This window comes from Tachyglossus aculeatus, chromosome 7, assembly GCF_015852505.1.
Source record: "Tachyglossus aculeatus isolate mTacAcu1 chromosome 7, mTacAcu1.pri, whole genome shotgun sequence".
NCBI classification, from domain to species: domain Eukaryota; kingdom Metazoa; phylum Chordata; class Mammalia; order Monotremata; family Tachyglossidae; genus Tachyglossus; species Tachyglossus aculeatus.
The window spans coordinates 60,290,133-60,308,973 of record NC_052072.1 but is presented as its reverse complement, the minus strand read 5'-3'; the positions used below and the strand labels follow the sequence as shown (position 1 = coordinate 60,308,973).

Below are 18,841 nucleotides of genomic sequence, written 5' to 3'. Positions count from 1 at the left end.
CCTTCTCTCCTTCTACTGCCCAGCCCGCACCCTCCGCTCCTCCACCGCTAATCTCCTCACCGTACCTCGCTCTCGCCTGTCCCGCCATCGACCCCCGGCCCACGTCATCCCCCGGGCCTGGAATGCCCTCCCTCTGCCCATCCGCCAAGCTAGCTCTCTTCCTCCCTTCAAGGCCCTGCTGAGAGCTCACCTCCTCCAGGAGGCCTTCCCAGACTGAGCCCCTTCTTTCCTCTCCCCCTCGTCCCCCTCTCCATCCCCCGTCTTACCTCCTTCCCTTCCCCACAGCACCTGTATATATGTATATATGGTTGTACATATTTATTACTCTATTTATTTATTTATTTTACTTGTACATTTCTATCCTATTTATTTTATTTTGTTGGTATGTTTGGTTCTGTTCTCTGTCTCCCCCATTTAGACTGTGAGCCCACTGTTGGGTAGGGACTGTCTCTATGTGATGCCAATTTGTACTTCCCAAGCGCTTAGTACAGTGCTCTGCACATAGTAAGCGCTCAATAAATACGATTGATTGATTGATTGATGTCCTTCAAGTAATGGAATAGTGCCTCAGACTCAGGTCTTCTACACCTTCATGGAAAAAATGGTCTAGGGACTTTCTCTCAGAGACCCACTGGAACAAAATTTCATTGGCAGCAGCATCTTCATACCCGAAAACACCATTCCAGGCCTTAATGAAGAAATGACTAAAAACTTTACTTTCAGGCCAAATAGTCTTTTTCTCAAGCTAAAGAGAAGCAGTATGGCCTGGTGATATAACACAGGCCTAGGCGTCGGAAGGTCCTGGGTTCTAATCCTGTCTCTGCCACTTGCCCGCTGTATGACCTTCAGCAAGGTACTTCACTTCTCCGTGCCTCAGTTACCTCATCTGGAAAACTGGATTTAAGACTGTGAGGCCCCATATGGGACAGGGACTCTGTCCAACCTGATTACCTTTTGTCTACTCCAGAACTTAGTATGGTGCCTGACATAGTAAGTGCTTAACAAGTACCATAAAAAGCTAAATAAATGACAGCGTTCTGACATATAAATGGGCTTTCTGTAATAGAACTATAGCAGAGAACTCTAACAGAACTATACAGAGAAAAATTTGTTCCGGAACTTTTAAAGAGCTAGACTCAGACAGTCATCAGGTTTCTAATTTCATAGTTTAGACAGACACTGCCATCGCCACGTATTTTGTTCAAAAAACAGCTTAGGACAAGACAGACTCATCCTTTCGTATTTCTTTTCTTACAGCAAAGTCTACTAGAGATTTGGATTAATTTTTGTTCATTTCTGCATCACAGAAATGTTTACATTTCAGGGTAACCTGCTAAGTCAGTGAACAATCAATGCAAAGAGTGCGGCCTTGGGGCCATATTAATAATTCTGTTATGTTTGAAGTACTTATTAACTGTCAAACACTGTAATAAGCATTGGAGTTGATACAAGCTAATCAGGATGAACACAGTCCCTGTTTGACATAGGAGTCACAGTCATAATCCCCAGGTTACAGATGAGGAAACAGAGGCATAGAGAAGTGAAGTGACTTGCCCAGAGTCATACAGCAGAAAAGTGGCAAAGGCAAGATTAGAACACAGTTTCTCTGACACCCAGGCCTCCTGTTCTCTTTCCACTCGGCCATGCTGCTATTCTGAAGTTAAGCATACTGGGGCTCTGCCGCTCTGAGGTTATGCCTAGGTATGGCAGCCTAGAGAAATGACCCTTAAAGAGTAAAAAAAAAAAAAAATGATACTGACGTGGGATCATCAGCATCACCCATGCTTTGCAGAGCACTGTACTAAGCGGTATGGGTGGAAAATCATCAAAGCAGTGCGGGTGGCCTGGTGGATAGAGCAAGTGCCTGTGAGTCAGAAGGACCTGGGTTCTAATTCCAGCTCCATCACTTGTCTGCTGTGTGACCTTGGGCAAGTCACTTAACTTCTCCATGCCTCCTTTACCTCAACTGTAAAATGGGGATTAAGACTGTGAGCCCCATGTGGGAACTGTGTCCAACACAAATTTCTTGTATCCCCCAAGTGCTTGGTACAGTGCCTGGCACACAGTAAGCACCTAACAAAAACCCCTGTTATTATTATTATTATTATTATTGTTATAGCACTTCTGAGGCACCAGAATGGTCAAAATGATTAGACAACTAAAAGAAAATGAACTTATCTCAAAAGCCCTGAGCAAGAATTTGTTTAAGGTAAGCAAGCCCAAACTACTGCGGTATTAGTCAGCAAAGATGATCCTTCTTTGTATAGAAAAGCAAGACGTTAGTATTCTACCACATTCTGAATGCACGTTCTGAGGAGATGTTCTAGATAAACAAAGCATATTCTACAACTTCGTTTCACTTTATAACATAACTAAGTTGTCCCCTCGGAGACTATTAGCAAAGTCAATTGTTTTATTTTAAATACTAAAACAATGCCGCCTAACCTCACTAATCTGACATCCCAGGGACCTAGCACCTACTGGATATTTGAAGATTCCGATTTTTTTTTCTAATGGTATTTGTTAAAGAGCTTACTATGTACCAGGCACTGTTCTAAGTGCTGGACTAGATACAAACTCATCAATTTGAACACAGTCCATGGACCACTTGGGGCTCAAGTTCTTAATCCTCATTTTACAGATAAGGTAACTGACCGAGAGAAAGTTCAGTAATTTGCCTGGAGTCACACAGCAGACAAGTGGCGAAGCCGGGATTAGAACCCAGGCCATTCTGACTCCCAGGTTCTTGTTCTATAATTTAAGATTAGCATGAGTACTCGTAGCAGTAATAGTAAACAATGTGTGTGAGCAGTAGTATTTATTAAGCACTTACTGTGTGAGCTTACCTACTTCTTAGTGACAGTATTCCCTTTATTTTGCAGACTTCAGCCATTGTAATCTTGAAACAATTCTACATTTGAAGTTAATATTTTAAAGATAGAATCGTTTTAAACCTAGTCAATATTTTAAAATTAACTTCAAATGGAATTAGATCGCAAGTTAAATATATTTTCAATATAAATAACCTTTTTCTTACTCCTGCATTATATGCAATAGGCCATATAGAGTCGGGGAAAAAGACTGGGTTTGTGAAAGCCAGTACTCTACATGAAATTGTTCCAAGAGAAAATAGAACATAGGTAGCATTACTAGCATCTTCCAGCAATAGAGGAGGATCATTTTGCCTAGAAGCAGAGGTGGCTGGCTCATTAAGAGGAAGAAGGAAACAATGGTTTCCACTGTCATAACAAAGCAATGACTACAATGTCCCAAACTACAGACCTCTAGGCACACATTAATTGAGCAGAACATACCTCAAAATAGCTATCAAATCAATCAGTGGTACTTACTGAGCGCTTACCGGGTTCAGAGCACCATATTAAGTGCCTAGAGGAGTACAACAGATGTGGAAGACATGATCCACGCCCTCCAGGAACTTACAATCTAGTGGGGGAGGCATATGTTACGATGAATTACACATAGGTGAAGCAATATGGTCAGGAAACTGGGTCTACCAACGTTGTTGCAGCATACTCTCTCTCCCAAGCACTTAGTAGGGTGCTCCGCACAGAGTAAGGGCTCAAATAAACACCAATGAATGATTGACTGTTATCTGCATAAGTGCTTCAGGAATGAGAAGAGGGGGTGAATATCAAAGCATCAAAATATCAATCTCAAAGTATCTGGAGTGCACAAGTTAACAAGTAATTTTGACCAGTGGTAGATTCAGGTGAGTGGTTATAAAGCTGGCTCTACAAACACAAATCTAAAACACAATGTTTTAGGTATTATCTTGAAGACTTCTGGTAAATCCATGTCCAGTAGATTGTTGAAGGACATACGCTACCATACACCTGCTTTCACACTACCATCTGACATGGGTACTGTAATCCATCCTCCTCTCCAAAACATATATGGCATTCGTCACTCACTTTTCCACAACCTGTAAGATAGATGTCTACAATTCCTCCTCAAGAGCCAGCTGTGAAACGCAGCTAGTTGTTTTTCAGCTGGGACCGCATTGAGGAATTTAACTGCTCACTGGTGGCAGAATAAACCAGTGACATTTATCGAGAGCTACGTGTGTGTGAAGCACTGTACTAAGTGCTTCAAAAAGTACAATACAACAGAGTTGGTAGACACAGTTCCCTGGATGCAAGTTAGCAGTCTAGAGGAGGAGACAGACATTAATATAAATGATTTAGAGATATATATATTTAGGTGCTGTGGGGTGAAGGCAAAAGGCACCGGTAGCACTTTTCATCAGGGTTTGGCACTCTGTTCTAGGTGCCCACCTGCTTCCAAATGCAATTCAAGGTCCTGGCACTGACCTACTTTGGGATTATTTAACCTCCACACACCCCCTCAACTCTGAGGGCCACGTGAGGCATTTCTACTAATTTCTTCCACCTAAAATCCGCTGAGGGCTCTTGTTTCAGAAAGGTTTGTCTCTGACCCCCAGTTCGGCAGCACTCCAAATGGGCTTAACTTCAGGATATCAGTCAAATAATAATAACTGTGTTTCAGTGTTATCTTGTAGGGTAGCTACAAGATAAACAAGTTGGAACTCATCCCTGCCCCACGTGGAGCTCGCAGACGAAGTCGGAGGGAGAATGGGTACTAAATCCCCATTTTGCCCTAATCTGTCCTAATCCTCCACGACCTCTCCGCTGCCTTTGACACTGTGGACCACCCCCTTCTCCTCAACACGCTATCTGACCTTGGCTTCACAGACTCCGTCCTCTCCTGGTTCACCTCTTATCTCTCCGGTCGTTCTTTCTCAGTCTCTTTTGCAGGCTCCTCCTCCCCCTCCCATCCCCTTACTGTGGGGGTTCCCCAAGGTTCAGTGCTTGGTCCCCTTCTGTTCTCAATCTACACTCACTCCCTTGGTGACCTCATTCGCTCCCACGGCTTCAACTATCATCTCTACGCTGATGACACCCAGATCTACATCTCTGCCCCTGCTCTCTCCCCCTCCCTCCGGGCTCGCATCTCCTCCTGCCTTCAGGACATCTCCATCTGGATGTCCGCCCGCCACCTAAAGCTCAACATGTCGAAGACTGAGCTCCTTGTCTTCCCTCCCAAACCTTGTCCTCTCCCTGACTTTCCCATCTCTGTTGACGGCACTACCATCCTTCCCGTCTCACAAGCCCGCAACCTTGGTGTCATCCTCGACTCCGCTCTCTCATTCACCCCTCACATCCAAGGCGTCACCAAAACCTGCCGGTCTCAGCTCCGCAACATTGCCAAGATCCGCCCTTTCCTCTCCATCCAAACTGCTACCCTGCTCATTCAAGCTCTCATCCTATCCCGTCTGGACTACTGCATCAGCCTTCTCTCTGATCTCCCATCCTCGTGTCTCTCTCCACTTCAATCCATACTTCATGCTGCTGCCCGGATTATCTTTGTCCAGAAACGCTCTGGGCATATTACTCCCCTCCTCAAAAATCTCCAGTGGCTACCAATCAATCTGCGCATCAGGCAGAAACTCCTCACCCTGGGCTTCAAGGCTCTCCATCACCTCGCCCCCTCCTACCTCACCTCCCTTCTCTCCTTCTACTGCCCAGCCCGCAACCTCCGCTCCTCCACCGCTAATCTCCTCACTGTACCTCGTTCTCGCCTGTCCCGCCGTCGACCCCCGGCCCATGTCATCCCCCGGGCCTGGAATGCCCTCCCTCTGCCCCTCCGCCAAGCTAGCTCTCTTCCTCCCTTCAAGGCCCTGCTGAGAGCTCACCTCCTCCAGGAGGCCTTCCCAGACTGAGCCCCTTCCCTCCTCTCCCCCTCGTCCCCCTCTCCATCCCCCCATCTTACCTCCTTCCCTTCCCCACAGCACCTGTATATATGTATATATGGTTGTACATATTTATTCTCTATTTATTTATTTATTTATTTATTTTACTTGTATATTTCTATCCTATTTATTTTATTTTGTTTGTATGTTTGGTTCTGTTCTCTGTCTCCCCCTTTTAGACTGTGAGCCCACTGTTGGGTAGGGACTGTCTCTATGTGTTGCCAATTTGTACTTCCCAAGCACTTAGTACAGTGCTCTGCACATAGTAAGCGCTCAATAAATACGATTGATTGATTGATTGATTGATTGATTGATTTTGCGCATTAGGAAACTGAGGCACAGAGAAGTTACATGACTTGACCATGGTTTCGCAGCAGGAAAATGGTAGAGCCAGGTTTAGAACCCAGATCCTTTAACTTCCAGGTCCAGGCCATGGCTTCCCACTAGGCACACAGGTTTTCATTTTTATTTAATTGGCATTTTTTTAATTGTTATTTTAAGACATGATTTGCTGATACTGTTTTTGTCTTAATTAAATGTCTCATTTTCACCCTTAGGTGATTTGAGCCCAAAAGATGACATTGAATAATGGTAAAAAAAAATTATAATAATAATAAATAAAGAGAACACCACGTCTGGGTTGCAAGCAGCTTCAAAACTTAGGTGGTATTTATGCAAGAAATGTTCACACCTGGCTTCCCAAAGAAGCTCCCCAGAACAGAATCAAGGTCTGGGCCAGCAACTGTGGAAGTATTGACCCACATGTAGCCAGGGTACCTTTCCCTACTGGTTTGCATAGAGGCAGGCACAGACACAGAGTTGAGACTACCCGCTGAGCATTCTAGCGATTGAATTAGATCATCATCGCAACAGAACTTACTACTTTTAAAGTTCTGCGAGGTTAAATCAAGACTAGTTTTCTTTAAAACTAGTCAATTGACCAAAGAAATGATTAGGGTTTCTGAGAACAGCCCGAAAGGACATTCTAGAGCAAAGTGAGTTGGAAGGAAGCTACATATCCGTATCTGAAAATCTACGTATCTGTATCTGAAAGTTCAACTGGAAAAAAAATCGTATAGCTGACCAGATGAGGAGAAAAAACTTCAAATAAAATTGGAAAAAAACTCATTTCAAATGCAGTGAAAAAGATGAACGCACAACCAAAATGCAATTCAAGAAGGCACTGTCACATATTTTGAAATGACTTTCTACTTAAGTGCAAGGTATAACTCTAACCCACTGGAAAGTGTCTACAACTAATGACTTAGTCGATATCACTTGGTTTCAGCTAAATTAGGAACATATATTAGACAAAAACAGATTATCAAACACAACTAGCATTGAATCTCTATCACCCATCCTTGTAAGCACTGTCCAGTCAAACAAGCTCAGAATCTGGATGGTGCTATCCCAGAAAGCACTAATTTGGACCTTGGTACATGTATGTTTTTATGAGAATCTCCTTTATCTTTCTCTCCCCTCCCCCCACAAATCCCCGCCAAAATTTCCGTTAATCGTGATGTCTTTGACAAAGGACACACATAAAAAGACCTGGGTCACTCTCTTAAACATCTGTAACGCTGATTTAAATCACACTTAGTAAACTCCCTTACAGGCTTAAGAGAACATTTTTCCTCATTCTATGACCCTAAATTGTTAACTCGCCCTATTCATTCCCACAAGAACTTGTCACTTCCTTGTGTTGAGGAAAATAACTTAAATATCCCTATTTTCCTTCAAAGCAAATTGTGAGTCTCAAGTTATTGATGTGGGACAAGTTCCATGTCTTTGATCCAGAGACAAAAGTACAAAATGACCAATAAGCACAGTTGTTTTGGCCATACGGTAACAGGGGTGGCTCCTCTTCAGGACACAGGAAAAAAGAATTCACACATTCTCCTTTCTTCTGGGCTCTGGGATTCCATGAGTTCTGCTGCCAAACCCACCTATCCCCATCCATAATAGATGCTGGTAGAGAGAAGTTAGTCAAAAATGATTATGTCTGTGCTTTTCAAAAGACTATTTTTTTTTTTTTTTTTTGGTCTGGAATCTGCCCAGGCCAAATCGAACCTTGGATGACAATCTAGTGCTCTGCCACTTTCCTGTTACATGACCTTGGGCAAGTTACTTCGATTCTCTCTGCCTTGGTTTCCTCATCTGTAAAACAGGGATTCAATACTTGATCTCCCATCTACTTAGACTGTGAGTCCCATGTGGGGCTGTGTCTGAGCTGATTCTCTTGTATCTGCCAGTGTTTAGTACAGTGCTTGGAACACAGTAAGTGTTGAACGAATACCACAACTGTATTATGATCATTACTCATCTCCTAATTTCCTATTACAACCCAGCCTGCACACTTCATTCCTTCATTTTGCCCCAATCTTGGCTATCTCACTACCGGTCTCTTGCCCTCAGCCTCCATGTAGCTAAGCGGCATGGCTCAGTGGAAAGAACACGGGCTTCGGAGTCAGAGGCTGTGGGTTCTGATCCCAGCACTGCTACTTGTCAGCTGTGTGTCTTTGGGCAAGTCACTTAACTTCTCTGTGCCTCAGTTACCTCATCTGTAAAATGGGGATTAAGACTGTGAGCCCCCATGGGACAACCTGATCACCTTGTAACCTTCCCAGAACTTAGAATAGTGCTTTGCACATACTAAGCGCTTAATAAATGCTATCATGATTATTATTATTATTATGTATGCCAGAATGCCACGCTCACCTTTAAAGCCTTATTAGAATAACATCTCCTCCAAGAGGCCTTTCCCCGACAAAGCCCTCATTTCTCCAATTCCCTTCTCTCTTCTGTGTCACCTATGCACTTAGATCTGTACCCTGAAAGCACTTGATATTCACCCCACCCTCATTCCCCCAGCACTTATGTACATACCCCTAATTTGTTTTAATGTCTATCTTCCCCTCTCGACTGCTAGCTCCTTGTGGGCAGGAAAAGTGTCTGCCAACTCTGCTGTGCTGTACTCTCCCAAGTGCTTACTTCAGTACACTGCCCATGGTAAGCATTCACTAAATACAACGGATTACCTTTAATTTTACCAAGAACTGCCCCCAGGCAGACAAATGGTTTAGAAGCCACAGATCTCCGGGCCTACCTCCGCCCCTTCCTCTACCTCCTGCCAAACCAGATGTCGGGCACAAGTGCCTATTTATAGAGAAGATCGGGGGTGGAGGCTTTGTCCTTTCACCCCACTGTCCCACAGAAAGATCGCCTAGGTAGGTTCTGCAGTCCAGTCCAGATGGCGTTGAAAGTAATGTCAGGGAGCCTCTGGGCAACAGCCGTTAACCAGGAGAACCACTAGAGGAAGCGATCTTACGGGGAAAAGTGCTAAATTCAATTCAGTTGTGATTTTTTTTTGTTTGGTTGGGTTTTTTTGTTTGTTTTTTAAATGGCATTTGCGGCAGGCACTGTACTAAATCCTAGGATAGATACAAGTTAATCAAGTTGAAAACAGTCCCTGCCCACATGGGACTCTCAGTCTTCATCTCCGTTTTACAGATGAGGTAACTGAGGCACAGAGGAGTGACGTGACTTGCCCCGGGTCACACGGCAGACAAATGGAGGCGGAATTAGAAGCCAGGGCCTTCTGACTCTCAGGTGCATGCGCTATCCAGTAGGCCATGCAGCTTCTCATTCAGTCTAATACTTTTTGATCTTTCACCTAGCATTAGAATGAAAACAACTTTTGGGACCGACCTTCCCTGAGTTAGTTTGTTGGCTTGTTCGCTACCATTCTTGTACACGAATATTGTTTTTGTTACTCAAATGTGCAAACAGATGATAAAATATTGCTTGCTTATAAGACTGTAAACTCCTTGAGGGCAAGGATCATAGCTACCCACTCCACCAAACTGCATTCTCCCAAAATGTGGGCCCTCAAGAAACATTTTCTGCCAGATACAATGTAACGTATTCAAGATTGTTTCAGGAAGATTACAAGTAAGCAACATCATTTAGCTAAAATTATGGAAAAATAAATCGGGGTAGTCAGAGCATCCAACCAGACTCCTCTCTTCAGAGCACTAAATGTAGAAGCCTACTTTTTTAAAAATGGTATTTGTTAAACACTTACTATGCGCCAGGCTTTGTATTAAGCACTGGGGTAGACACAAGGTAAGTAGGTTGGACACAGTCCCTGTCCCATACGGGGATCACAGTCTTAATCCCCCAATTACAGATGAGATAACTGAGCCACAGAGAAGTTAAGTGACTTGCCCAAGGTCACCCAACAAACAGACAAAGCGGCAGGGCCACGATTAGAACCCAGATCCTACGTCTCCTAATAGGGTACTCTTTCCACTAGGCCACACTGCTACTCTCACCCACACTGCTTCCCTCTCTACTTTGGTATTTGCTCCTCTAAAATGGTAAATCTCTGTGAGTATGGCTGAGGACTAAAGGAAGAAAGAGAGCCTCAAGAACATGAAGAGCCCAAAACATTCCCTTCCTTCCGGCAAATCTGATACAGCCTGTGAAGGTGCAGAGAAGAACCTGGAAAATGTTTTCTTCAACAGCTTGACGGAAAGGGGAATTGGTACTAAAAAAAAAAAAATGAAAGCCTGATCCTAAATATTATCTCCACCCTGTGCCTGAACATGAACAAAGTGTAAGTTCCAAAAGATCAGAAAGGAGAGCGTATGCTTTCACAGCCCTCAAGTCAATTTATCTATGCATGTGTTTAACAGGATGCGCCCGCAGAAATCCAACCAGGGACAAGAGCCAAGCCCGGCTCTGCAAGGAAACCTCAGAGGGTAGGTGAGTCCCCAAAGACTCCAAAATTCCCAGGATACCAAGTACCGAACGGGATTATCTGATAAAAACACTCCATCCTCATTATAACACCCTCAGACACGAAATAATAATGTTTTTGTCACTAAGACAATGCAGAAGCATTTGATACCGGAAGTAATTTGAGGTAACAACGTCGTATGCCGAGAGACAACATGGCTCAGCTCTCTGACGGACACGAAAAGAGTCGGTGAAGCTGGATGTCCTGATCCACACAATCCCACCGAGAGGGGGGTTTCGGGTTTCAGGCCCTGGTCACCCCATCTGTAACGTGGGGGCGGAGATACGCCCTGTCTCGTCAAGTAACCGTGGGCAAAAATGAATCAATCCACCAGGGCAGAGCCCCTTAACGATGTAAAAAGGGCCCCATAAATGTAAAAGGCTAATCATAATAAGTGTACTCAGATTCACTGACCTGATTACTGGTCAGTGCTTGTAAAACTAGAATTACTACTTGTCCCAATTCCGGACAAGCCACATCGTTCCACAGCAGCGTGATAGATCATCTCGGTGGGGTGGCTTAGCCACGTAAAGGTTTCAAAGTAATAGAACCAGGATGGTTCCTAAGTTTGCCGTGTCATCATTTACTTTCACACCATTGAATTCTGACTTAAGGAAGTTTGACTCAGAGACCCATTTCGTGGGGGATAGGAAGAAGAAAATGAAGATTAATTCTGTGTGTGCGGGACGGCAGAAAAATGGTGAGGGGCAGAGGTCTGTGGGGCTACTGGGGCATTCAGAGATGGGAACTGAAGCCACTTGGACAGGTCTGAGCAGAAATTTCACCCAGAAATGGGGTGAAATGAAAAGCGGTCTCCTCTGATGGGCAGAAATATAATACGGATTATTTTTATAGCGTTCTGTCCGACTTGCCTGTCTCAGATTCTAACTGCTAGATACTATTTTTAAAATCACTTAACACTATGTATTTCCAGTAGCCATCAAGACACAGACTGTCATCTCTGACACGGAAGATTGTCAGCACATTCGCTCTATCCACTAATGATCTCAGGCAAAGATGCCCATCTTCTTATCAAAGCGTTTCTCATCTCACAAAAGATTATTACTATTTTTTAAACAGAGATTTGAGAATACCTCATTTGAAATGTAAAAGCCATTATTTATGGACTATCGAGCCCGGTATTGATTAATTTTGGATGGCCTTTCCCTCTGAATCTGGACTTTTTAAACACCATTGAGACCTGTCAGCTACTGTGGCAGTTACTTCTCCCCAAGTCAGTTGGGTTTGCTCTGGCAATGTCAAATAATGGCAGCTACTGTCATTATTTTAGTTATTTTTTACAGCACAGCTGACAGCAAGTTGTGGCGATAACTTTCGTCTTACCCAAACGAGTCACCGAATCAGCAAAGCAAACCACTGTAACCTTATGGTAAAGCTGGATCCTTTTCCAAGGCCACAATAAGTTGGAATATTTCCTGTGCTTGATCTTTTTTTTTTGACTGACAAGAATGATTTGTGCACGGACAGTCCCTCATTCTTGAAACCACTGGAATTCATTGTTCAACCACTTCTCTTTCCCCTACATTTCAGTTCCAAATGACTGTTAGCGCAGCGATTTCTACGACCCAAGGTTTTCCGTGAAATAACTCCGTTTTCATATTAAACTACTGAATTTGATTTTATCGATGGGTTCTTAAAAATGACAATGACATTTCCGAAAGTCATTTTACGCAATTCTCTCAAAAATACAATTAGTAAATTCAAATGGCATAATTACCGGGGGCCTCTCAGTCCCACACTACAAACGGATTCTGGTGGCTGAGAAACAAGACAAATCAGTTTTTCTTTTTGGTCACAAGTCAAATCCCGAGGAGTAGCGAGTCCTAGGGAAACCAGAGAATATCAGGGTCCTCACTGCTTCCGTTCCCTTTGGCCATCAAAAATCCCCTGATTTTCTTTATCTCTGATACAGAAGGAAAATAGCTATTTTTCCATCTCACACCCAAATGCTGTAAATAGAGACCTCGAAGAGGATGCAACAGACGTCTCTGAAGTAAGAGCCAAAATATTTAACCTACAACCCTTCGGGAATAGAAACCAACAACATGAGTGGGCTAGCCAAAAACATGGAATCGCCACAGGCTAATAAAGAAAAAAAAATCCTTACCAAGCACATAACTTTGCCGCTGTTGGGCGAGAAGTGGATTGTTTCAAAAGCACAGCTTAAGTTTGCTCAAACGATCATGTCAGGTCCATGCACTATTTACTTAAAATAAGCAGGTAAACTGCCTGTTCTTACTAGGCACAGGCAGGAATGAAATCAAATTCACAGCTTTCAAAAATAATACTGCACTGACATTAAGCAGGACACACTGAAATCCAAGAAGTGACAGATGAGCCTGTTAGCTGGCCAGCCTCTGATGAACAACTAATATTTGTCCAAATTCTGTCTGCCGATCTGAAACCACCGGCTGAACATTTCTCAACTATAACTTTGGTCTAAAATTACCTTTACCTTTGGAAAGGCAACCCAAAAGTGATAGGAGGGGTAGACGAGAAACTTAACTATTCGGATGCAAAAGGAACATCTAACATGTAAAGGATGTTTTTGCCAGCGGTGGTACGGGATATATCATGCCGGGATCTGCACACGAGACGGTTGACCAAAAACTAAAACCAAAGGCAACAAATGCGAAGAGTTTAGCAGTGAGAAATGGGTACGTACAACATTCATCATTCTAATTCGTAAATAAGATGACTTTTTGAACTTCCAGATTTTAATTGCTCTTGTAAGCAAGTTTTTCTCCAAACTCTCCCTCATTAACACAAGCCGGGGCGGGGGAATAAATCTTTCTAAAACACAATAACCTAAATCATTCCAAGATCTCAAACAATAGGACTGGAAACATTGAAATCCTCTGAACTTCAATAAACTATCATAAAACTACCACCCAGAGCATTCTGTATACTCCTGCATCACTTATACACATATATAATTAGGATCTTCCTAACTCCTCCCAAATTTACAGGCTCATAAAATCCCAAGGTTTATGTGAAATAGGAAAGCTTTAAGTGAAAGGCATGCCTTCTGGGCCAGGGGAGACTAGAGAATAAACTGGCATTTCATTCAGCAGGCTACTTTTCAAAAGTTAACTTTTTCTGCTCAGTTATTAGGAAAGTATGAAAGCGCATCTTTTCTCCATAGTTCGGCACAAATCCACAACTTCTAATAACATTAATGAGAGAACCCACGCCGTTATATACTGGAAACATATGCAAAACAAAGCATTTCAAATTACTCTGGAGCAAAAGAATAGGCTGATAAACCACAGTGATAAAACACTACGGTAGAGAGAAAAACAACCCATGCTTTTAATAAAAGCAAGACGTGTCGTGGGCTGGAACTGTGTGCAAACTTCTCTTTTACATAATCTAATACAAGGCTTACTGCATCTGTGTGTGAATGGCCCATCGTGAAAAACAAGAAATAAACCTGACTCTCAGTGCTAGCCCCACAGATTCCTCTTCATTTGCTCAGATTCTCCCTCGACAGTCTAAAACGAAACTCTTTCACTTTATTAGAGAAATGAATGTTGCATGAGCACCATCAGTTTTCCATCATCACTGTCCATTTTCAGGGTTTTCAAGGGGAAAATACTCCCAAGTAAAATCCCCGCACACTAGTCAGGCAACAGGCTAATTCCTTCCTTCACACATCGTCTGGAAAGAAAGCTACTGAAACAGACCTTCCATTTCCAACCGGGAAAACCACTTGGAAATAAGGAGTTCCCCACCCTCTTGTAGAAAAATAGCATCTAACACTAAAAATCTGACCGACAAAAATCAATTTCTGGGAAATCCCAGCAATTTCTTACCTGGTACAGGTAAGCACCAGCTCGCAAATGGCACCTGGGGATAATTCAGACCAGTAAGCAGGCTCATTGTTTACCGAAAGATACTAGCGTGAACAGGACCATATCTGTGTATTCTCTTCTTTCGTTAGAAAAACCTATTGCGGTAACTTCACCGTAATGGGCGAGGGGACCCCACCAGGCTAGCACATCCGAATCTGCCACTGGAGCAACGGTTTTAAAAAAAAAAAAACCTTTTAAAAAAACACATAAAAAAGAGACTTACTGCTTGTCATGTGACTTGGTGAGGTATGCTGTCCATTGGGTGTGCTTGAGGTGAGGTCAATGGCCATGTTAGAGTGCTCCCTTTCTGGGGAAAGCTCATGGTCACCTGCTTACACAAAATTAAAAGGTTTTTTTTAGTTTAACCAAAAGACACCAAATATTTCATGAAAACATTTCCACGTCACTGATTCGTGAGTACGTGCATGTAAGGGAGCTAACAGAGACACACGCCCTTCCAATGTGGATTCGTCCAGACAAGTACCGACTTCCCAGAGTCCGGTTCGGGACATTATTTAGAGAAAACGTAATAAAATGACCAGAGAGATCATCACTGCCTTGGACTTTTAATTTTACATTTTCTGGGTTCCCCTGTGCCACTGTTTCAAAGAGGAGCTGGGAAGGGGAGGTAAGGAGTCAGTATCAACTTCAGGGGTCTTTGGAGTTGGAAGTGTCAGAAAAACTCTTATGGCTACAGATAAGAGTAAGTACTGTTTCCCCACAAAGTTCCTAGAAGAGACACATGTAATCTGACTCGCATACGGTTACAACCAAAGGAAACTGTAAAAGAAAATGCCGGGAACTCCAAGGTAGATTTTGCCAAGCTACTGATCTTCCTTCCTGTCCCCAAAGAACAATTGCGATTTAAACCGAGTATTCCGGACTCCAGCTATTTAATTTGTCCTTGAGAATGTTTCAGCATTATCCCCTTTCTGGTCTCCTTAAGAGATCAAGTACGAACAGGATTTGGGGAGCCCTGGATGGTTAGAGACAACCGCACTTCGGGAACTCAGTACAGTAGAGGGAGGGGAAAGGTGATTGTGATTAGGGAATGAACAAATTAATGAAAATGAGTACTTACATGTTATGTAGCCATCAATTGCCTCTGTTTCCATAGTCAAAGTGCAGTGCTGCAAAACACAGGGGATAACCCTCAAAACAATGATCCCTTTCAGAATTTGCCATTAAACGCTTAACTTAGTTAAAGCCCTATAAGCAGTCACTTCTCCGGCAACTCGTGCCTAAGAACATACTACCGTGTACTATATGTGCTCATTTGCAAGTCACTGAAGTCTTTCTGCACATGATCTGATTCGTGCTGGAGATAGGTTAGGAAAGAGAAGTGTGCATCCGGATAAGTTGCAGCAAAACTGGAATGCTGCTTTTAATCAGATTTGACCTGCTTCAGGGAACTTTATGGGGGGGGGGGGGAGTGGGGGGGCAACCACCCTTCAGTCATGTCAAAGTCTGACTTATCAGGGATGTAAAGTTGGGGATTTTATTAATCGACTATTAGTTCTCCATCCCACTGCACTTTGAGGATTTCCAGAGCATAACGATCGCTCTATTCACAACGGTTCCAAGTTGGTTCATCGTGTTCTAATCAGGGGGACGGAGGGGGCCGGGGAGGGGAGAAAGGGGGAGAGAAGAAAGAAGAAAAAAATAGAAAGAGACACAACTTTGAATTTTCAAGTTCGCCTCGGATCTCTGCTGCCGTTTTCCAACTCTGGCTTGTCCCGACATTTCAGCCTGCCCCCAAGATCTTTGCAAACACCTGTTCATTGTAATCTAACTTTCCTGCCAGATCACGGATGCTACGCCAAGCCTAATAGATCTTGATTTGGTAAATTCACCAACTCCCCCTTCCGGCTCCCGTCCCCCCGCCCCCCCCCCCCCATCCAAAAAGTCTGTTTTTCTACACAGACCAAAATCTGCTTTTCCGGGAAAACTGGTTCAAGTGGACAACCCTAACTTTTTCCATATATATAAATGGAATATATCTATGCAGATACACGTACACATATAAACCACCACCAACAAAAGACCAATAACAAGAACCGTATTCTTTGAAGGGAAACGTTTAAGGCATTGGCATGACCATAGAAGGATTGCACTCTTTTTTTCCCCGCTTTGGTCTTAGTTCTTTTTGCCTTTAGTTTCAAAACTCTAACTGCAGCAACAGCTAAATTATTCACAATGAGCCATTTCTGTATCGATCGCCAAGTATATTTAGCCCAGGCTCCTGGAATTTCTCCATTACTTACTGGAAAACGGGCAGCTTCACTTGTCTCCAAAACCACTTCCCTTCTCCCTCCCAGCTCTCCCTCCTCTGTCTCCCCCTCCCCCCAGCTAGCCCCCTTAAAAAAAAAGAAAAAGAAACTTTTCTTTCTCTTGCTTTCATGGTATAAGCAGATCAGATTCCCAACTCAGCCAGTCCATAACACTTACATTTCAACCTGCTGGGCTGCTATCAAACTTTCAAATTACTGATTACATGCGGCTTTTGGGGAAGGTGAGCGCTAAAGTTTTTTTGTTTTGTTTTTTGGTAGGTTGGTTTGCATCTTTTTTAAGAGGGGCTGGGGCGAGAGGTTTCCTCGGATCGTTTATAAATGAATCTTTTTCAAGCGCACATCTTCCACCCCCCCGTTAAACAGCAAAAGCAAAGGGGAGGCAGAGGAAACAAAGTCTTCCCCGACCGATGAACCGGTTCTCCGGGAAGGAGAGAAAAGAAAGAGGAACGGAGAGCAGATACAAAAGAAATTGTCCTTTGATTAAAAAAAAAAATCATCACCATGTCCAGCTCTGTCTGGAGATCTCAGCTTCTTCCAACCCCTCTAGGAAGAGATGACCATGCCGGGCTGAAGGTAAAAAAAAAAGGGGGGGGGGGAGGGAGAGAGAAGGGGGGGAGAAGAGAGAGGGAGAGAGAAAGTTTTGGGGGGGATTTTTTGTTGTTCTCTGTCTCCCTGATCCTGCAGAGTTCAAGGCTTTACAGGTGGGAAGCCCAGCCCGGCCCCAGGATAAACAAAACCAAGGGCCCGCAGATACACACACACACACACACACACACACTCTCACACACACACTCACACAGACAGAGAAAAGCAGCTCCCACCTCCTCCTCCTCCTTTTCTCTTTCCTCCTCCTCCTCCTCCTCCTCTCCCCACCCCCCTTCGGGATGGGCGAGTAGGAAAAGTCAGTCCGGAATGGCCCCACGTACTTTCAGGAAAGAGGAGAAAGAGGAGGGAGAGGGGTCAGCCGGTGCTCCAGCAATGCGATTAACGAGCGGGGGGAAAGAAGGAAAAAAAAAAAAAAAACTTGATCCACCGGTTCCTTAAGAATCGACCAAAAGCGAAGACGAGAAAGACGAGAAAACTGAAAGAAAGAAGGGGAAAGAGGCGGGGGGGCAGGGGGGGGATGAGGAGGAGGAACAGGCAGGAAAAACCCAGGGAGAAACCTAGGCCAACTACACAAGATTGTTTTTAGCCCCTGGCGATTTTTTTTTTTAAAACCCAAAACTTCATTCCATCCCTCTCTCGCCCGTACTGGGACCTGTCAGAGTGATTTAACCGCTGCCTTTTTACACGTGTCAAGCCAGTTGTTGGGTGTAGGTTTTTTTTTTTTTTTAATAGATCTAATTCCGCCAGGATCTGGCTATTACCTTCCCTCTAGACAGCTGCGATTTATTCGGGGCTATCCGACCATCCGCAATTCAAGTTAAAAGAAGGCCAAACAAACAGGCACCCCCCGCCCCCACGGCGAGGGATCCATGCCAGCCGCCCGGGGAACCGACTCAGCGATGGGCAGCGGCAGCGGCGGCAGCGGCGGCGGCCCCGAGACAGATCGTCAAACGGACAAGGGAAAAACGGATCTGTGGTCTCCGGGCCGAGCGAGGGCTCGCCTCGCGGCCGGTCCCCCGGGCGCCCTTTGAGGGGACCCGTCGGCCCGAAAAGGGCTCCCGGCCGACGCGCCCGGAAAGGGAGGCCGAGGGGAAGGACGGGACAAGAGATGGGCTAGGCTGGGGAGCGGCCGGGCGGCCGGGCGGCCGCAACAAGTCATGGGATCCCCCCCGCCCGCCCGCCTGCCCGCCTGCCGCCCCGGTGCCGAGGATGCTCCGGGATGACACTTTACTTGGAAGCCGCGCTTCCTTCCGTCCCTCCCTCCTCCCCTTTCCCCGGCCGAGACGGGAGGGCAGACAGAGCGGTCCCGGCCCACGCCGAGGCCCGGCGGAGATTTACCTCGGCGGTGCGGGACGCGCGACCGTCCCATCCCCCTTTTGTTTGGGCTTATGGGGAGGGGCTGCGCTTTCTGCCTGTCTGACACTCATGGGTGTTGGGGCGCCGCGGCACGGGCACCGGCACGGGCACGGGCACGGGC

General features: G+C 44.7%; 1 protein-coding gene across 2 annotated transcripts in view; it reads right to left on the bottom strand.

Moving 5' to 3' along the window:
• The window catches only part of IKZF2 (IKAROS family zinc finger 2), a 233,089-nt gene extending 214,283 nt beyond the window's left edge, over positions 1 to 18,806 (bottom strand). For both annotated transcript variants that reach the window (XM_038749742.1, XM_038749743.1), the window contains exons 1-4: positions 18,703 to 18,806; positions 17,259 to 17,325; positions 15,549 to 15,597; positions 14,691 to 14,795 (exon numbers count right to left, since the gene is read on the bottom strand). In XM_038749742.1, the coding sequence (XP_038605670.1) occupies positions 14,691 to 14,795; positions 15,549 to 15,597; positions 17,259 to 17,261 (157 nt within the window). In that variant the 5' untranslated portion in view covers positions 17,262 to 17,325; positions 18,703 to 18,806. The remainder of the gene's footprint in view (positions 1 to 14,690; positions 14,796 to 15,548; positions 15,598 to 17,258; positions 17,326 to 18,702) is intronic.
• Positions 18,807 to 18,841: the final 35 nt, after the last annotated feature.